Here is a 21,926-nt window from a genome sequence, read left to right as displayed (position 1 = left end):
CTATAAGGCAAGAACGTGCATACCAAGTTCAACCGTCCGGACATCAGCCTTCATGGTCCAGACGATCAAGCTTCATTTATAGAAAGTGCGTGCACCAGTTCAACCGTCCGGACGTCAGCCTTCAGGGTCTGGATGCTCCAAGCCTGTTATGGTAATTACGTACAGCTGAAGTGCAACCGTCCGGATGCGGCCTTGTACGGAAGCTTTCAGTGCTACTTTGGAAAGGCGGTTGCAGTTGACCGTCCGGAAGCTCGGTCAAGCCGTCCGGACACCCTCCGGTATTTTGGACATAACTTTTTACTCAAATATCAAATTGGGACAAAATAGGCGTCGTTAGAAAGCTAAGAAAAAGTTGTGTAAATTGAGTATCCATACGGTCATTAATAGCATCCGTACGGCCTCCATCCAGACGGAAAGATTTTCCCCTCCGGACGGCCTTGCAGAAAATTCCAGAATTACTTTCCGGACAAGAAAAACTGGCCCGTCCGGACGAGTCTGGCTCCCGTCCGGACGCGCATGCCTCAGAATCCATTTTTGACTCAATTTTGGGTTTTCAAAGCCTATAAATAAGAGGCTTGAGGCATGCTTTCAACACAGAATTCGGTGGTGAATTCTCTACAGCTTAAAGAGTGTGTTTAGGGAGATGTTGAAGATCTGCTAGCTCTCTAGCTCTTGCCAAGTGTGTGATTTGATCAGCTGTGAAGTCTATCTTAGGGGTTGGCCCTAAGGTAAAGGATTCCATTGAAGACCCTTTCAGGTAGGAGACCTGGTTGGGAGGCGTTCGTGTTGGGTTACACGTTAGAGAGCAAGGTACGGCCACTGCATCAGGAGTATGTGAGTGTTACTACTTTGTATCTAGTCTTGTCTTCTAAATAGTGGATATCCTGGGTTTGGCTGCCCCGGAGTGGTTTTTCTCTTAATTGAGTTTCCACTTCGTTAACAAAATATTTGTCTCCTTTAATTCCACATTTAATATTTTGTTGCACACTGTTCACACACACTTGTATAAATTAGAAGTCCTTTTATTTTTCAAATGTTTTACTCTATAAAGGTAATAGCAGATTAGTATTACTAATCATTTCCCTTTTATGTGTACCTACTGATAAGCGTTGAATGTTGCACATTCAAGCCCCTTAACTTGCATATGTTAATTCATTGGTATTGTTATTTGTTTGATTTTGTGTTGTTTTATTGTTTTCAGGTTTTAAATAAATATGCAATTAATTCAATTGATTTTGGGCTTAAAGTACACTTTGAAAAGACTTAGAAGATATGTTTAAGCTTAACCAATCATAATAGATGACCTATATGATGTGGTTAAGTTTAATCAAATTGGAATTTCTCCATTAAAAGTCAAAATCGGATTGGATTCAAATTTGGATTCTGCACATCTTAGTGTTTTGATCATAACTTTTGGCTCAGATATCAGATTGTAATGAAATTGGTGGAGTTAGAAAGCTAGTAAAAAATTCAACAAATATGTCAGAAATAGCTTTTCTCTAATTTGGACATTTACTATGCCAAAATGCCCCGAAATAAAAGACCGCAATTCTTGATGAATTTGGAATCCTTTTCCTACTTGGATTGAAGTTTCAATCTCCTACTTGGACAAGAAGACTCAAGAGACGATTTTTTTGGAATTCCAAGAGCTTCTAGGCCTCCAAACATTGAAGAAAGACACACTGCTACCTAGAGCAAATTCAGAGAAAAACTTCTTGAAGGCTTGAAGAGTTGAAGAGAAGTAATCATGGTAGGAGGCCATTGCAGCAACGTCATGAGCGGCTAAAAACCTTTGTAAGGAATTGATGTAGCCCTATCCAAGCACAATGGTTTGATTCTATTTTAATTTAGAGAATTTTAGTTTATGCATGTTGGTTGTATAATTATGAGAATTGCTACAATTTGATATTGTTCTTCATCTTTTAATGCAATTGTTCTTCAATTCATAATCAATATTGGTAGAATTCTTCTCTTGTCTTAGAAAGCTTTTTACCTTTATTGAACTCAAATCATTCTTATTTTTTGTGATTATGAGAATGATGATTATGCAACGGATTTAATTGACATCTGATCAAGAGGATTAGATAGGCCATGCATAGGGAAGACGAATCGTACTACACCCTAGTTTAGTGTAATTTAGGTAGACAATTCGTACCAACTGAAGATGGGTTATACTTTTTCATTGATTGTATGTATCCTATTAAAGACGTAGCAAATCTATGCCTAGGGAAGACGGGTCATACCGCATCTTAGTGGTTAGGTGGACGGTCCGAGCCAACTGAAGATGGATTATACTTATTCTTTAATATGGTAACTTCTTGTTTATTTATAGCATGCATAGAATGAATTTCTCTAATTAAATATGATTAACCATTGATGTGCGGATAGCGGTAAAGTCAATACTCTACTCTTTCTCTCTCTTATATTTCAATTCTCTTTTATGTTTATTTTATGCACTTTAGTTAATTTCAAATTCAACAATATTTTCTTTAGTTATTTTTAATCTTCACAAACTTGATACCAATACCCCTGCAGTCCTTGAGGTTTGACACCCTCTCTATAGCCTTATCCTACAAGGATTCGTCCTATTTCAAGTGGTTATTTATTATTGATATATTTTGGTAAACAAAAGACCACATCAATTTTTGGCACCGTTGCTGGGGACTGCAAACGGTTATGTTATTAAGTTTTAAAGATTAAATCTAGCTTCATTATTTTCTATTTCTTTTTATTTTTATTTTTACTTTTGATTTTCGTTTCTAATTTTGCTTTTAGTTTTTCTTTTCCTTTTCCCTCTCAGTTTTCCTCGTTGACCGCCATGATCATCTACAACAGCTAAATTCCAGCATTCCTACGGGCCATTTGTGAGCTTTTTATTCTATTTTTATCTTTATTTTGTTTTGTTGTATGCTGGGTTGTCATTCTTTATCACTGCCTTTAATTTCTTGCGACCTCGACATTGAACGCGCTCTTAGACAACTTAAATCTGAAAGGAACTCAAATTTGCTAGGAGAACGCACCACTGAGACTATGGGTGACAATAACCCTATGGCTTTGAGAGATCATTATCTCCCTACCACATACACTTCTCCCACATGTCTCAGGCTGCCGGATGTTACGGCAGCCCACTATGAGATTAAGCCTAGTACTATATAGAGTTTACCATCTTTTCTAGGACTTAGTACTGCAAATCCTTACGACTTCCTCGGGGAATTCCTAGCAATTTGTTCTACCATTAAATTGAGCGGGTTCACCGAGGACGCCCTAAGGATGAGTCTCTTTCCCTTCTCCTTCAAGGAAAGAGCCAAACATTGGTTTCATTCCTTAGCACCAAACTCCATTACTTCTTGGGCTCAATTGCAACAAGAATTTCTGAAGAAGTATTTTCCCATAGGAAAGACCAATGATATTAGGAGAGCTATCATTAGTATCTCCCAATATGAGGGAGAACAACTGTATGAGACCTGGGAAAGACTCAAGGACCTACTTAGATCATGCCCACACCACGCTGTCCCGAAGTGGCAACTAGTGCAAAGCTTCTATGAAGGCTTGACTGAGCCTAATAGAGAAATGGTAGATGCATCTTGTGGGGGAAAATTTATGATGAAAAGTGAGGACGAAGCATGGACATTGTTTGAAAACTTGAGTAATAATTCCATTCAGCATGCATCCACTAGACGTAGAGCACCTGTACCTAAAGCACCAAAGACCGAAGGTCTTTTTGAAATAGGACATTCTTCAGATGTAGCTACTCAAGTAGTTGATGCTATCACTAGGAAATTAGATCAAATGATGGTTGCTGGTTTTGCTCCTAATTCTACTCACATGTACACACAGCACGCACCATGGTCATTCTATTCTAGTCCTATGCATCACACAAATGATTGTCCTACTGCAGGAAAGTTTTCTGATGATTCAACTGCGCAGGTCAATGCAACTTTTTCACATCCGGGTAATGATCCATACTCCAATACTTATATCCTAGGGTGGAGAAATCATCCTAATTTCTCATGGAAGACTCAAGATTCAAGTAACTCAGTCCTAGGGTTGCACAATCAAGCTCAATCTAACAGGCAGTCCTACCAATCTTCTTCCACATACCGCCCTGCACAGCAGTGGTCTCAAGCTACACATCTCCTCGATTGGATTATGATTTTCAAGATCAGATGTTACAATTTATGAGCAATATTAATCAGACAATGAACTCTCACTCCCAAGCCATTGCCAAGTTAGAGGTGTAGATGGGACAAATGGCTAATACCCACAACAAAAGGGAAGAGGGGAAACTTCCAAGTCAGCCAGTGGCCAACCCAAGGGGACACTACATAGTAGAAGACTCACAGCACCAGCAAGTTCAAGCCATCACCACATTACGAAGTGGAAGAAGGGTCAACAATCATGTGCAAGAAAAGGTGGATGAGCAAACTGAGATGCCACAGAATCTACAAAAAGACTCGGGAAAGCAAGTAAACACTGAGGCTTCTTCATCCGCACCCACTCCTGAGATACCATATAAGCCTCGAGTCCCATTCCTAGGACGTCTCAAGGCACCTTCTCACTTCGGGAAACAAAGAGAGAAAATACAAGATATGATGGAGGTCTTCAAACAGGTAAAAATCAACCTCCCACTCCTTGATGCCATCAAGCAAGTACTTGCCTATGCAAAATTCCTCAAGGACTTGTGTACTCAGAAAAGGAAAAGCAGAAATCATATTCCCAAGAAAGTCCTTCTTACTGAGCATGTGAGCTCCCTAATTCAAAACAACACTCCTCTGAAGTTCAAGGATCCTGGATCCCCTACAATTTCATTTATCATCGGGCATAGTGAGATTGATAAAGCACTCCTAGATCTAGGAGCAGGTGTAGATTTACTTCCCTATTCAGTGTATCAGCAACTTGGCCTAGGGGAACTGAAGCCCACCACAGTGATTCTACAATTGGCTGATCAGTCTATTAAGAAACCAAGAGGGGTAATAGAAGATGTCATCATTTGAGTAGATAAGTTTTTCTTCCCAGTGGACTTCATCGTACTTGACACTGAGCCTGTTTCCAATCCTGAGAAATTGATCCCGGTCATCCTTGGGCATCTGTTCTTAGCCGCGGCCAATGCATGCATCAATTGTCGCACTAGAGTCATGGAGATTTCCTTTGGAAATATGAGGCTAAATATCTTCAATGCATTCCAGTATGCACCTGATCAGAATGAGTGTTTCTTTGTGGACAACATTGAAGAATATGTAGAAGATTCACTCCCTAGTCTTTTGACAGGGGATCCTTTGGAAGCCAGCCTAACTCACTTTGGCTCTGAAGACTTCAACACCAATCAATACATTGATGAGGTAAATGCCTTTCTAGAAACAACTGCCAGTGCAAATTTTCATCCATGGAGACTACCCAAGGAGCCCCTACCTCCAACTTCAAGCACTCCTCCCATTCCTTCCCTTAAGTCTCCACTGAAGCTTGAATTGAAGCCACTGCCAGACAAGCTCAAGTATGCCTTCCTTGGTTCTAATGATACCTTGTCGGTCATCATTGCTTTAGATCTACAAAGGACCAAGAAGACAGTTTATTAGCAGTATTGAAGAAGCATAAAGAGGCTATTGGATGGACTGTAGCTGATTTGAAGGGCATTGACCCCTCCATCTATATGCACCAGATTCATTTAGAGGAAGATGCTCGACCGTCTCGTGAGGCACAGCGCCAGCTGAATGCCAATATGAAAGAGGTAGTGATGAAAGAGGTGGTCAAATTACTAGATGCAAATATCATCTACCCTATCTCCGATAGGAAGTGGGTGAGCCCCACCCAAGTGGTTCCAAAGAAGTCTGGCATCACAGTGGTAGAGAACTCAGCTGGCGAATTGATTCCCCAGCGCACAACCACAGGATGGCGCGTCTGTATTGACTACTGCAAGCTCAACTCCCATACTTGGAAGGATCACTTTCCACTCCCATTCATTGATCAGATCCTGGAGCGTCTTGCTGGCCAAAGCTACTACTGTTTCCTAGATGGGCACTCCGGGTATAATCAAGTGGTTGTTGATCCCCAAGACCAAGAGAACATGACCTTTACCTGCCCCTTTGGTACCTTCGCTTACAGGCACATGCCCTTTAGATTATGCAATGCACCTGCCACTTTTCAGCGATGCATGATGTCGATCTTCTTAGACCTAGTAGAAAAATTTCTGGAGATATTTATGGATGATTTCTCTGTTTTTGGTTCCTCCTTTGATACATGTCTCCACAATCTATCACTTGTGCTTCAACGTTGCAAAGAAACAGATCTAATCTTAAGCTGGGAGAAGAGCCACTTCATGGTGCAAGAGGGAATAGTTCTGGGCCATATAGTATCTAAAAGAGGAATTGAGGTAGACTGTGCCAAAGTTGAGCTGATTGAAAATCTACCGCCACCTACTTCAGTGAAGCAGATTCATTCCTTCCTCGGGCATCCCGGCTTCTATTGCCGCTTCATCAAGGATTTCAGTAAGATTTCAAGACACTTGTGTAATTTACTTGCCAAGGATACTACTTTTCCACTTTGATGATGCATGTCTAGAGGCATTCCATAAGCTTCGTTCTATGCTATCTTCTGCTCCCATCATGAAGCCTCCCGATTGGTCTTTGCCATTTTAAATCATGTGTGATACATCTGTTTATGCTGTGGGTGCAGTCTTGGGACAACATGAAGGCAAGCTTCCTCATGTCATCTACTATGCTAGCAAGACTTTGATGGATGCTCAAGTCAATTACAAAACAACAGAAAAAGAGCTGCTAGCTGTTGTCTTTGCTTTGGATAAATTCCGCTCATATCTTCTGGGATCCAAGGTAATCATCTACTCTAATCATGCGGCTCTGTGCCATTTGCTGGCCAAGAAAGAAACTAAGCCCCAATTGATTCGATGGATACTTCTTCTGCAAGAATTCGACATCGAAATACGGGATAAGATGGGAACTGAGAATGTTGACACCGACCACCTGTCACTGATTATGTTTGAGAAACCTCAGCCAATTCCAGTTAATTATTCTTCCCAGATGAGAAACTATTTGAGATTACTTCGAGGGAGCCGCCTTGGTATGCTGATATTGTTAACTATTTAGCCACAGGTCGGATCCCTTCTCATTGGTCCAAACAAGACAAGGACTGCTTCTTCAAGCAAGTCCGATCTTATTTTTGGGGAGATCCAGAGTTATTCAAGTATTGTGCTGATCGGATAATCCGCCGCTGTGTCCCTGAGAGTGAATTCCACAGTATTCTTACATTCTGCGATTCACTAGCATGTGGAGGACACTTCAGTGCCAAGAAAACTGCAGCCAAGGTTCTACAGAGCGGATTCACATGGCCTACCTTGTTCAAATATGCCTATGGGTTTTGTCGGGCTTGTGAGAGGTGCCAACGCCTTGGAGCTATGTCTCGGAGGGACATGATGCCACTAAACCCCATCTTAATTGTTGAAATCTTTGATGTCTGGGGTATCAACTTCATGGGACCCTTCCCAACATCTTTTGGGTTTGAGTATATTCTTGTAGGAGTGGATTATGTCTCTAAATGGGTCAAGATTGTGGCCACCAAGACTAATGATCACAAGGTTGTGGTCAAATTCATCCAGGCCAACATTTTTAGCCGATTTGGTACCCCACGGGCCATCATTTGTGGTAGACGTAAGCACTTTTGCAACCAGTTTCTCAAGACCTTGCTCCTTAAATATTCCGTCACACACAAAGTAGCCACCCCTACCATCCTCAAACTAGTGGCCAAGTGGAAGTTTACAACAAAGAGATCAAGCACATTCTAGAGAAGACAGTTAGGCCAGATCACAAGGATTGGTCCTTGCACCTCCATGATGCACTATGGGCCTATCACACAGCTTACAAGACACCAATCGGTATGTCTTCATATCGAATTGTTTATGGCAAGGCATGCCACCTTCCTGTGGAGCTAGAGCACAAAGCTCCGTGGGCAATCAAGCAGTTCAATTTTGACATGAAAGAAGCTAGCTTTCACCGGAAACTTCAGTTGACAGAATTGGAGGAGCTACGCAATGATGCATATGACAATGCCCGCATTTACAAGGAAAAGACAAAGGTATTTCATGACCGACATATTCTGCCCAAGTCCTTTGTGCCAGAACAAAAGGTACGGCTTTTCAATTCCAAACTCCGACTCTTTCCTGGGAAGCTTGGCTCCAAATGGGATGGCCCTTTCATAGTCACGTCAGTGTCTCCACATGGCACCATCAAATTACAGGACCCAAAGGATGACACTTTGTTCAAAGTCAACAGCAAAAGATTGAAGCCCTACATAGAGGGCATTACACAGAGTGAAGATGTTGCTTCCATCCACTTGACGGATCCCATTTACTTGGACTAGAGGAGTTTTTCTTACCTTTCCTTGTTTTTATTTTTGATTTCTTTGTGGATCTGGTTTGTCTGGCTGAAGACGTTAAACTTAGTGCTAATGGGAGGCAACCCACTTTACTAACACTTCTCTTGTTGATTTTCTTGATGCTTATTATAAAGTTGGAGTAGTGCTTTGTTTTTTTTTAAGACATGCATTCTTGTGTTAAAGTTTGGGGGAATACAACCAGCCCCATTTTTTTTTCCTTCCACCCGGTATTGTATCTCTATCTATACATTGGGGACAATGTATCGTTTAAGTTTGGGGGTGGGAAAAACATTTTCCAAGGAATAATATATGCCAAGGAATTAACATATGCAAGTTAAGGGGCTTGAATGTGCAACATTCAATGCTTATCACATACCATAATACTCTTTGCCTATATCAGATATTATGATCTTTATGTTGTTTCTCTCCTTCTTCTTTATAGGTATTGAAAGCATTCAATACTTCAGCCTTATCATTTAGAAGATAGAGATACATAAACCTTATATGGTCATCACTAAAAGAGAAAAATATCTCTGACCATTTAGGCAATGAGTATAAAAAGGTCAACATCTTTCAATGTACATGATCTCAAGAATCTCAAAAGGCTCTCTTCGGCACCTTTAGTGGTCTTGTTAGTATGCTTTCCCTTATGCAGTCTACACAAGTACCAAAGTCAGTAAATTATTATTTACTAACTTTTATTTTTTGTATAGAGATACATTCCAATCTCCAATGCTATAATAAGAGCATATTTAAATTCACAAATACTCCACTTTATGTCAACATCAATTTGCAGAAATAATTTTGTTTAAAAAATTGGGATATAGGTTAATTTTAAATAGACTTTAAATAGACCCTTAACCAATATTTCACCCAAAATAAAAATAAAAAATAAAAAATAAAAAATTCAAGTTTAAAATTGAAATTTTTAACTAACTAAACTAGAAATAAATTTCTAAAGATTATGGAATATAAAATATTTTTGAGGTAAAAAATATAACTGAATTTTAAAATTAGCCTATAGACCTCAACAACCTTCAACTATAAAAACACGTGTTCTGCATTTGTTGACAATGTGGATTGTTAAACTGTAATCAATCCACAACATATTTAAATGAGTCACTAAAAGAGATTCACGACACACTAGATATATGAGATTATCTTTATTTTAAGTCATTTCTCATACTTTATGCATTCTTTCTTTATATGCTCTCAGTTTTCCTTATTGCAGAAGAAATAAGTGTCTTGATTGCCATAGTATTTCTTGGCACTTTATTCTCATGCTTTAACTGATGGACATGATTGTATTTATTGGTCTTTTCCTGAATAATAATGTGAACACTTTATAGATTATCTCATCTTATTGAACACACATGGTTAGAAGTTCCTTTACTAACCATTTATCCTTATGTGTGTTACAAAATAAAATTCTACACTTAGAACAGAGAATTCAAAAATGAAATAGACCAATAATGACTCAAAAAATCTCAACCTTTAGGGACTTAAGCTAAGATATAATATCCTTCATTCCCATAATGCCGTTATGGGATTAGAAACACATTAGAAACTGTAAAATGTTTGTCTTTAATGCTTTTTTTTCTATTAAGGTGTCGGCCAAGCTTTGTTTGAACTAACTAAATGTTTATAAACAAACTTTATAAAATATTTGGCCTTAAAACATTCAGGAATAAATCCCTGATGACTTTGGTGACATGAGATTTCATAAACATCTAACTTAGATGATTAAATCACTCCCACCGTTCATGCTTAGTAATTTCATATGACGTACTTAATTCAGTGGGAGTAGGTGGTTTGTCCACACAGAGCGCCAAATTTCTAACACCCCAAGTGAAAAAACATATTAATCTTTTTCCAGTCAAAAAAATTATTACTATAAAGTATTGGAACATAAAACTACCAAAAGTAGAGTAATAGGAATAGCTGCAATAAACAAAAGAATACTTTAATGCTATGAAGTAACTTTATTTTAAATTAGCCAATGCCAATTTAAATAGTAAATTTCAACCTACCTGTGGGCAAAGGTTGCATCACGCATGAAATTTACTCTTTATTAATAAGACTAATAGATTTAAATATTAATAAATAAAATTCTTCGTACCTGTGGGCACCCGAGAGAAATTTACTTTTAGTACTAAATTTGTTATCTTATTCTAATTAAGTCATAAAAAATAAAAACCTCCTTGTGGGGGTAAGTAATTAAATTTATGAATTAATTACAACATGATGTTAATTTTCTATATGAAGTTCAAGTGTATGATCTTTATGCAACTATTATAAAATTAGGATGTTGTGGCTCTCCCAAAATCATAATAATCATGTTGCAATTCATGAACATCTAATAAAATTCTTTATGATGTTCATACGTGTAATCCTGATGTAATTATCATTAAAAATGAGATGATATGGTTCTCTCAAAATTATTATGATAATTATGTGTGTGTAATCCTAATGCAATTATCATTAAAAATTTAGGATGCTGTGGCTCTCCCAAAATTATTATGATAATTGTGACTTCATTAACATCTAACAACTTTATAGATGCCTCATAAATGGCCCTAGGAATAAAACAAACCAATACAAAAATGGGGTAAACGGTGTTCTCCAAGGTACAAGCAGATGAGTTCCCAGGAAAGTGAGGGGTCACATGGACACTCTTAAATCCCAAGACTTCCCTTACCAGAACTTTTCCAGACATTGCATTCTTGGATAGTGCCGTAAACACACCAACATATATGGTATTGTTAATTATTCTTAGATCTAGGCATCAAGCAATTTATAATTAAAACAATATAAATTAAACAATTAAAGTATATTCCTTAGTTCATATATTAAATAATTTTAATACACAACAACACTGTAAATAATAAAGGGAATAAAACCTTAATGTGAAAGCACAAATTAGGCCTAGCTTAATGGTTTGAAGCTTGTTACTTAATGGACTCAAAGGTCCCAAGTTCAAGTCCCCACCTAAGCCCAATTTTTTGCAACTATATTGAGCCAAAACCCGACCCGCGTTTTAATCCTAATAACCGAACCGACTCAGTTTTACTTAATGGGCCAAAACCCTACCCGATCCCTAACCCGAAAGCCAACCCGACCTGTAATTTACTCTGTGCAGCCCAATTTTCTCCTTCCCCATATATATATATATATATATATATATATTTTCTTCTTTACCGACGTCGGTCGTCTGCCTTGCTGCCACCTTATGCAGCGGCCTTGCTTGGCCGCTGCTTGGCAGCAACGGCGACCCCTCTAGGTCTCTGTTCGCACTGAAACGAGCCGCTGGTCCTGGTGACGAAGAGAGGCTGCTGGTCCTTAGACGATCGACGCCAGCCACGACGGGCTGGGGCCTTCTGTATACTGACGGCTTCTGTATGCCAGTGGTGATGGAGAGATCGGGCGGTGGTCGGTGGAGGCTTCACAGTAGGTGTGTGTTGTTGCAATTTTTTGGGTTAGTTCACAATGGGTTCAAGATAGGTTTCGCAATGGGTCCTAGAATGTTCTACAAATGCTTTTCATATCACAAAGCAAAACAATATTCACTATCAATTACAGTATAAACAATCTCTTAGAGAGTGAAAGCTTTACAGTATAAACAAAAAGAAAATACCCTTAAATCCGAATGTTTTTCAACCATATGTGAACATTAAATATGATTAAAAGAAAACTATGTTCACAAAACATCTACTGGATTGAACAAAAAACTATGTTCATAAAACTATGTTTAACGACTATATGTGAACAATAAACAACAGACTATGTTCACAGAAAATATGGATTCAAAAAACTTAATGCCGAGCAAAATAGCATAGAGGTTGCTCTGATACCACATGTTAGAACATATAAACATATTATGCTAAACTAACATGCGCAGTGGAAAACAAAAGACAAGGATCTAGGCTTACCTCTAGTCATCTTTCCTCAAGCGTTTCCACGAAGATCTGAAGAACAAAAAAATATTATTTGAGGGATCTTCTAACTTATGCCTTACTGTATTGCCGTACTGATGGTGTACACAAGCTGTATATTTGTAGGCAAGGTCAGGGACCCTCAAATATGGTAAACACCGTATTGTTCTTCCCATCAAGAAAACAATATTATTAATTGATTTCAAAATTAATTAAACGATTTCATTATGATAATAGAAATTACCATAACCGTAATACCGTATATTATATTTATTAATTAAAATATAATAAATATAATAAACACCGTATATGTGGCATATAGGCCATATATGGAGATAATATCTTACAAGTAGAAGTGAAAGAATGATTATTCTGAGACAATTGCTTATTCATGTCATAATCACTGGGATTCTGAATTTTGGACCTATCTGGTTTACCAATTTTTCCTGTAAAAATTCATGGGTTAAGAATTCAGGAACACTATTTGATTCTCCTTTTATATACTCAATTTTAAAATCAAAAGAACTTAAAATTGCTTGCCATATGGCGAATATTTGTTTCAACTATCTTGAAAGTATAAGGAGAGGGAAGACCTAGACACGGAAGTACTTTGACATATTTTTTAATTTGTCTAATTATCTTTGTATGGTGAGTAGCCATGGAGGAGGATTCTTTTGTAATCTTTGATAAAGGGGTTTACATATTATTCTAAGATTTTCATAATAATTAGAAATATAATTTAAACTTCCTAAAAATCTTTGTAATTGATTTTTATCTTGTATTTCATTAGGAAACTTATCTTCAAACTGAATAGATCTATTTATAGGAGTAATGGTATTTTGGAATATATTATGGCCAAGGAAACACATTATTTTGGAATAAATTGATTTTAGTAGGTGAGACCACTAATCCCTTATTTTTTATAATTTCAACAATGTCTGAAGATGTTTCCAATGCTGTTCAATGGACTCTGAGAAAATTAAAACATCATCAATGTATACAATAGAAAAATTGGTAAAAGGGGTAAAAATTTCATTCATAATAATTTGAAATTCACTGGGAGCATTTTTTAATTCAAATGTAATAACATTCCATTCATAATGTCCAAAAGGTACTGTAAAAGCAGTTTTATATCTATCTTTCTCATCAATTTAAATTCGTCAAAATCAACTTTTCATATCAAATTTTGAAATTATTGTAGCATCATATAATCTTGAAAGTAAATCTTTTTTATTAGGGATTGGGTATCTAATCCACTTTAATGCCTCATTCAAAGGTTTATAATTTATGACTAATCTTGGGGTTCCTCTTTCTAATTCAGCATTTTCCTAGACATAAAAGGTTGAGCAACTCCAAGGGGATTTACTTTTCCTTATTAATCATTTTTGTAATAAATCTTGTATTTCCTTTTTGCAATATTCTAGTAATTCTTGATTCATTTGAATAGGTCTAGCTTTTGTAGGTATATTCTTTTAATCAAAATTTGATTCATAAGGTAATTGGACAACATAATTTTTTCTATGCCAAAAGGCATTCGGAATGTTAGCACAAATTTCTGATTCTATTTTTTCTTGATTTTTTTATTTTTTGTAATAGTAGTTCCTTTAATTGTTCTTCTATTCTTTTGTGTTTTAAGTCTTGTTTTAAAAACATATTTTTTTTCCTTTTTTGTTTCTTATGTTTGAAATGTCATTAATTTCTTGGAATATGAAAATATCTTTTAAGAAGAATGCTAGAACTCTTTCTAGTGTTTTTCTGGTGTCCATCTGGAAGGACATAAAAAAATTAAAAATTGCATTCATGTCATCTAGAAGGACATAGATGTAATTTTTTTATTACATTTATGTTATTTCAGATGAACACTAGAAGAACACTAGAAGGAGCTCTAGCATTCTCCATCTTTTAATAAGTTAATATCTTTAGTCATTGGTGTTAAGATAAATTTGAATAAAATTTTATTTCCCATGATTTTAGTGCTTATACCGTTTTCTGATTTTATAAAAGGATCAAGTAATGCTAAAAATGAATTTCCTAATATTATCTTAGAGGTGATAGTTTTTGTTAATATTTTCATTGGCTACATTCTGGATAAAACAAAAACACTTTATGTAATGGTTGCATTTTAACAGGACAGTCGGTTTTTCAATCTTCATGTATTCGGACAAACGGTTTTCAAATCAGAATCTTCATATATTCAGACATTTACTGTTCACAAGCTTCTAGAAGATATCCATGAAGAGTCCATTACAAAAACCAAGACAAACCAGCCAGTTCCTGTGCAACCGTCTGGACGAGCCTTTGAAGGAGTCTGGACGCCTCGCAGTGTCTTAAAGATAAACATTGAAGACGTCCGGACGACAGAGCAACACCGTCCGGACGCTCGATCAATCAGTATTCAACAAGGAGTCTATTTTCAGAAATCAAAACTAGTTGGGGAAGTCTCTGCAATCCGTCCGGACGACTCGGCAACATGTCCGGAAGATGTCCAGTATTTACAAACCGTCCGAACGACTTGGCAAAACATCTGGACGATATCCAGTAATTCAGATAACTCCAAATTTTCATTCGAACGAGGAAAGGATTTTAGCGAAGACCGTCCGGACGCTCGATCAAGCCGTCCGGACGCAAACCTGATAAGGACAAAATTGCACTGTTTCTGAAGGATATCACAGAAATTCATCCGGACGTGGCAAATTTCTGTCCGGACGCTCGACAGATAGAGTCCAAGTCTCAGCAGTTTTTGAGGTCTCTTGAAGCCTATAAATAGGGAGCTCTAGGTCTGTGTTTTGTACAGAATTCGGTGGTGAATTCCATAGGGCTTTGAGAGGGTGTTTAGGGAGAATCGAAGATCTGCTAGCTCTCAAGCTGGTGCCAGTGTGTGCTCAAGTGTTCATGTGAAGTCTATCTTAGGGGTTGGCCCTAAAATAAAGGAATCCATAAAAAACCCTTCAGGTAGAAGATTTGGTTGGGAAGTGTTCATGTTGGGCTACACGTCAGGGTTAGATGTATGACTACTGTATAGGGTTATGTGAGTACGAGTGTCTTGTAACTAGTTTTGTTTTTGGATATTGGATTTCCTAGGTTTGGCTGCCCCGGAGTGGTTTTTTCTCTTCATAGAGTTTCCACTTCGTAACAAATATCTTGTCTTATTTAAATTCCACATTTAAGATATTTGTTTGCACACAAACACACACACTTGGTTTAAATTAGAAGTCAATAAATTATTTTCAGTTTTTCCTAAAATAAATGTAGTTTTAAACCATATTTCATCATTACAAATATGGGCATTCGGTATTTTATATTCTATATTTAATCTTGTTCCACTGGCTTGATGCAATTTTTCAGTTGACTTTTCAAAATATTTTGTAGGTATAATTCCTTCTTGAATACAATTCATATCTGCTCTTGAGTCTAATAAAGCTATAGTTGTAATTTGAAATTCAGCATTAATTATTAATGTTACTTCAACATACCATTTTTGAAAGATTATTCTATCTATAAGATTAATAAATAAATTTGTATCTGTTGAATTCTGTGTGTTTTCATTATTTTCTTAAATTTCTTGGATTTTAATTTCATTATCATTTTGCAAGATGTTATTTGTTTGTTATTTTTCTGTTTTTAATGTTATAATTTCTTGTACCAATTGTTCATTAGAGATTTTAAAATCAAGTTTTAATTTTTTTTTATCTCTTGTTTTATATTATTTATTTCAAATGAACTGTAGTACGACGTTTTTCTTTTTTGAATCTATTATGGTCCGTTTAGGTGTTGAATCCGAATATTATTCGAATTTACTATGCGAATTACGAGGTTTGACTTTGTGAGATAAAATTTAAAAAATTTTGAAATTTTTTGAAAAAGTTGAATAAAATATAATTTGTTTTTGAAAAAAGTTGAATATTATTCTGAATATTATCCAAAACAAACACACCATTAGATATCTCAGTAAAATTATAATTTATGCTATTAGTAACTATTTTATCTTTTTGACTAATTTATGATAAATATTTTATTTTTGTTTCTGGATCTTCAATTTGATCTATAGGTTCTAATATTATTATTTCTTCTCTTATTAAAGTATTTATTTCTTTTCTACAGGTACACATATTCTTATTTTTTAAGAAACAAAATCATATTCCGTTTTCTTCAATAGAGTTAGAATATTCTTCTAGAGATGTAGTATCATTATCATCAATTTGTAATAATTCTTCAGTATCAGATTCATATAATATATTTAAGAGTTGAGATTTAATTTATCATCAATATTAATTTCTTTAATTTTGTCTTTAACTTTGCAATTATTTTTATAATGACCAGTTTGCCCACATTTATAACACAGTTTGTTTCCTATTATGCTTAAATTTATTTGTCCGAAAATTCTTAGAGTTTTTTGATTTATAATATTTCTTATAAGGTTTATATGACTTTATTTTCTTATTATGATCTTAATTCTTGTTTGACAAATTTTATATCATTTTTTAGTTGATGTGTTAGTCTTAGATAATTACACAGATTTAATCCTATCTTTTTTATTTCATTAATAATTTCTCCATATGTGAGATTTTTATAATCATTGTGACCATCATTATTTAATTTTTCTCTAACCTTATGAGCAAAATATTTGGGTAATCTTCCTATAAATTTTTATTTCTAATAAGGGGTGCCTCTATTATCCGTTCATACTAATACTCTTGAAAGAAAGACATCCTTATACCACCTAAAATTTGTTAAAGTATGTGTAATACCCAGGAAAGACAACTCACTTAAGTTATCAAAATATGTGCATAAATATAAGACTTAAGAATTGGTCTTAGTCTAATTGAGTTATATAGTTATGCATGTAGAGAGTTGGATCAGTAAAGTGAAGTCGATCGAGCGATTATAGGTCTATGTCGATCGAGCGACTTTATTTTCGATCGAGCGACTTCGCCCAGTGCAGTGCAGTTTTCGCTAATTGTGAAAATTGATTTTTCCACCTAATGATTTGGGACCCACACGTGGTACTTGATGCCAAACGATCATGCCCATATTTAGTTAGCTTAGTTAGCCTATTTTGGTTGAAGCCCAACTAGATTTTCTTAGATATCATGTAATCATGGACTAAGATATGGAATAGTCACCTATGAGATTTGAGCTATGGATTTGAGGTGTTGGCTGGCTCAAATCCGGCCATTGAGATGATGATTTGTTGGTTAAATCTCAGCCCTTCAAGAGTGCTATATATAGGTTGCATGGGGAGTTGATTTTCATGAAGAAGAAACAAAACTCTAGCCAAAACTCTCTCTCACTCTAGTGCTGTAGAAGTAGCACGAAAATCCTCCATTTTCACCTCACTTTGCAGCACCTAGCAAGCCAAATTAAGTTCCAAAACCACCATCATTCTCCCACAAAATCAGTGGTAGAGTGTGAGTGGAAACCTCCTTTGTTTTGAGACCAAGAAACCAAGCTTTACAAGTGGAACTCTCTTGGACAGCAACTCTCCTTCACTCTTTAAGTTATTGGGGAACTTTGGGTGAGTATTTTCTCCCTTAAACTTCTCATAAGATCAAGTAGTTCTATTGTTATTTGAAATCATGACTTGCTCTTGCTTTTAATTATGCATGTTGTATGAAAAGTTGGCTAACTTACATGTGAGTATATGTGTAAGCATGTGGATGAGTATTTTCTACATGAGATTAGTAATTTAGAATGGGTAAATATATATATATATATATATATATATATATAAATTAAAAGAAAAGAGGTGAGCAATATCTAGGTGTGTGTTATAAGGATGTGTGACTTAAAGAAGAGTAAAATCATATGTGTGCTTGATTATATGACAATGTATCCTTATTTTTAAAGTGTGTTATATGATGGATAATTCTAGTAGTGCTAATACAAGAGTTGGTAAGTAAGCATTAAAATAGATAAATAAGAGATCATGTTTAAATCTGTAGCCGTTGCAATTTCTAGGAAGAGATATGGTAATAATAATGATTTCATGATAATGCTTTATTAATTCGTTATCATCATATGATGGTTGTTATGCAGTTGTAAAGGAAAATATTTGGAGCAGAAACTAGTAAGTATCTCTACACTTACTGAGGACGAAGCTAGTTGACTTTTCCTATAATATTATGCTTACTGCTTTATTTACTTGTTTGGGCATGTGGCTTTGCATGTTTTATTATTTTTAATAATCTGTCTAATAACAAGCTGCTGGATCTAGATCCACAGTGGGTACGCGAGGCTTCACATGAGTTCCTAGGTTCTCAGTGAATGAGGAGGTACCTGAAAAGAGAATAATAAATATAAAAACTGGTGTACCTAGGTCACCAGGGATTCCGAGGTTTCCAGGAGCCTAGGCTCCCAAAGAAAATAATTAAAAGTTAAAGGGAGGAAGCCCAGGCTTCAAATAACACGCTAATCGTGCCTAGGCCAACAGAGGAGTGGAAAAAGGGAAATACCTAAAACTATACCCTTAAAACTGTCATTGCTTTATGATTATGTTTATGTTCATTTTATGTCTATGACTCGCGATCATGGATTATATTTTGTATATACATGTGATTATATGGCCATTGCATTGTGTTGCATTAATTAAATAAATCAGCACTCATATTATTATTGGAAACAGCGGACTCACTTTAGTGTTTATGTTATTTTCTTCTCTTTGTATGGTATTTGTAATGGTTGAGGCTATGAAGAAGAAGAGGATTATCAGGACTATCCCGACACATAGATGGTTCCTGGTTCAGTTTTTGTAAGGCTGGATAGCCTATATTTTGGGACTACCCTGTTATAGTCCACTAGCCTAACTTAAGACAATACTTATAATTCTCCGGTTATATATAGATATTTGGCTTGTATGATTATCTAGCCCTGTGAGGTATGACTGGTATTACTGTTTGTATAATTATGCTGACTAGCTCATTATATATATATATATTTTGAGGTATTTCAGTAGTAGCTCTGAGGTGTCAACCTATTCCCAATTTATATTACATTTATTCCGTTGCCAATAATTACCTCTAATAAGTTAGTAATGTCTCATGGAAATTCGAAAATTTTCACTTAAGCTTTTTGTAAAAGCGGGGCGTTACAGTATGGCATTCTAAATGTTCAAAACTATCATAAATATTTTCTCTATAAACTGTAGGATTTCTTATGAAATGTTTTGTAATTACAAATATTAAGGTATTAACTACATCTTCTATAGGTTGATTATGCTCATTTTTAATAATATTTCCAGCAATATCATTTTTATAAGTTGTTCTTAAAAATAATCTTTGTTCTTCTGTTAAACTACTTGTTATTTGATGATCTGATCTATTTACTCATTTATAAACATTTGCTACCATCATCATTTCATGTAAGACATTCAAAATTTCATATTCTGATAAACCATCTATATTCCACTCATATAAAGCATCAGGTGTGTAAACAGCTCTTATTCCTAGTTCTATTTCTTCAAATCGTATATCTGGAGGTGTGAGTTTATGATACAAATTACGAGTTATAGAAGTATGTGTTGCATATTTTCCTTTGTGATTATTCTTAGGCGTTCTTCCTTGATCATTATGATTTCCTGAAACCATTTTATTCAGATCTAAATTTTTAAATTGAGATTGTAATTTATCTATGTAAGACTATGTATCTTCTTTTGTTTTTGTTTCTTCTTGTGATTTTTTTATTGTTAGAACTTTTTTATTATGATTTGATGTTTCTCTATTATGATTTGAGGTGGATGCATGATTTTTTTATTTTTAAAGTATCTAATCTTTTAGAAATTTCTTATAATAATTTCGTATTGTCTTTTTTAAAAGAAAACTGTAAATTTGGAGGGGTTTCATATGATATAAATAAAGGTCTTTCAATTTTTTTTTCTTGATTTTTAAATGTTAGTGGATTTATCTGATTTTCATTTCTTTCTAATATCTCACCAAGAATTAATATATATATATATATGTGAAATCAGAATTCAATTTGGTAACAATTGTATTTTTGACCAAAACCGATGCTTAAAATGACTCAATTGTCAAATTTAGAGCAAAATTGAATAAAAAGATCATGTTGGCGGCCCTAGTTGTCTCCAAAATGAGAGCATGCTAATATTTATCTAGTTGGAAGCATTTGGTTGAAAGGTAAGTCTACTTAGAAAAGTAGTTAGACTTTTAGGTGTGAAATGAACTTTTTGTCAAATAAGGAAACTTCCTTGTCTCCATATTTTCAGCAGGCTACCGTGGAGTTTCCTCAACTCTTCTGATTGTGTAAGACTTATATAAGTATAAGACAAGCTGGGTCTACCACTTTTTCCAATAATAAGTGCATTTGCATGCAAAAAAAAAAATCAAACCTTCCTATTGTGCTCTACTCGGCCAGATTGAGAGATTGAGTGAAAAGCTTATATTTTCTAGTCTTTGAAAAGCTTATATTTTCTAGTCTATTAAGCTTCTGTCCAGTAACCTTAGGAGAGGTAGAAAAGCTTCATAACTTGATCTTTCATAGCCTAGCTCTGTAGAATAGAAACAAAAACCAAAACAACTTAACCAAGCTTCAACTCGGCTACTTTGGACTTAAAGGAGGAGTTTTGTTTCAAAAATCTTTTGGTATGTTTTCTATGCATTTAAGTGCTCCATAGGTGTTCTCAAAGACATATTTTATGTTAATATACTGTATAGAACTCAGAACGCGAACGAAATGGTTTCAAAAAGAGAAGATTTGAAGAGAATAACCTATAGAACACTTATGTCTTCCTTTGATTTTATGTAAAGTTTATTATGGATCTTATGGAATTATGATTAAAAATATAAACTGTTCTTGCTATAATTTAACCTTGTGATATTCTTGGATCATCATAGATAATTGTTATTGCTTATATATCTATTATTAATTCATATATCTATGCATATATCTTATTAAGATTCATGTTTAAACATTGCCACCAAGAGCACTATGCTTGTTTCGATGTTTAAACATGGATCATGGTAGTAGTTATGATTGATCTTATGACTTTCATAAGTAATAATATTTATATTCTATTGTGTCTATATATGTATTAGGGTTAATGTTTAAACATTAAGTCACCAAGAGCACAATACTCTGTTTCAGTGTTTAAACATGACTCAAAGTAGTAAACTAATTCTTATGACTGATCCTATGGCTTTCATAAGGGATAATATATATATATATATATATATGTATATATCTTGTTAAGGTTCATATTTAAGCATTATGTCGCCAAGAGCACTATGCTATGATTCAGTACTTAAACATAAATCATTGTAGTAGTTATATTCTTATATTGTTCTCTTGATTTAACTTGTAATTCTTATGGATAATCATAACTGCTCTAAAATACTTATAAAGTACTTTGACTTAAAGGTTTATGTTTAAACATTATGTCACCAAGAGCACTATGTTAGGTTTTGGTGTTTAAACATAAAGCTTAATATTATATCTGTTTATTGCTTGGATAAGCGTTCATGAAATGCATACTGTGTCCAAATAATAAAATAGTTAAAAAGATAGTTATCAACAAAAGCTGGTTAATAGCAGAGAGGAGTGGCTAATCAGTGGACAAAAAGGTGCCCAAAGTTCCTAATATATAACAAATGTTTAACAACA

At 35.1% G+C, this 21,926-nt stretch overlaps 2 protein-coding genes across 2 annotated transcripts; both read left to right on the top strand.

The window, feature by feature from the left end:
• Positions 1 to 3,270: 3,270 nt before the first annotated feature.
• Positions 3,271 to 4,182, top strand: LOC133860327 (uncharacterized). The gene has a single exon (XM_062295954.1). The coding sequence runs from the start codon at positions 3,271 to 3,273 to the stop codon at positions 4,180 to 4,182; it is 912 nt and encodes a 303-aa protein (XP_062151938.1).
• A 68-nt stretch (positions 4,183 to 4,250) lies between these two features.
• Positions 4,251 to 4,994, top strand: LOC133860326 (uncharacterized). The gene has a single exon (XM_062295953.1). It carries the CDS (start codon positions 4,251 to 4,253, stop codon positions 4,992 to 4,994), a length of 744 nt encoding a protein of 247 aa, XP_062151937.1.
• Positions 4,995 to 21,926: the final 16,932 nt, after the last annotated feature.

The sequence above is a fragment of the Alnus glutinosa genome, chromosome 2 (genome assembly GCF_958979055.1).
Source record: "Alnus glutinosa chromosome 2, dhAlnGlut1.1, whole genome shotgun sequence".
Taxonomy (NCBI): domain Eukaryota; kingdom Viridiplantae; phylum Streptophyta; class Magnoliopsida; order Fagales; family Betulaceae; genus Alnus; species Alnus glutinosa.
Note: the sequence above shows the minus strand (reverse complement) of the source record. Positions and strands in the feature narration are given on the sequence as shown.

What these genes read in the sequence shown, in the direction of transcription:
- LOC133860327 (XM_062295954.1), top strand. Translation starts at nt 3,271, where the DNA reads ATGAGTCTCTTTCCCTTCTCCTTCAAGGAAAGAGCCAAACATTGGTTT.
- LOC133860326 (XM_062295953.1), top strand. Translation starts at nt 4,251, where the DNA reads ATGGCTAATACCCACAACAAAAGGGAAGAGGGGAAACTTCCAAGTCAG.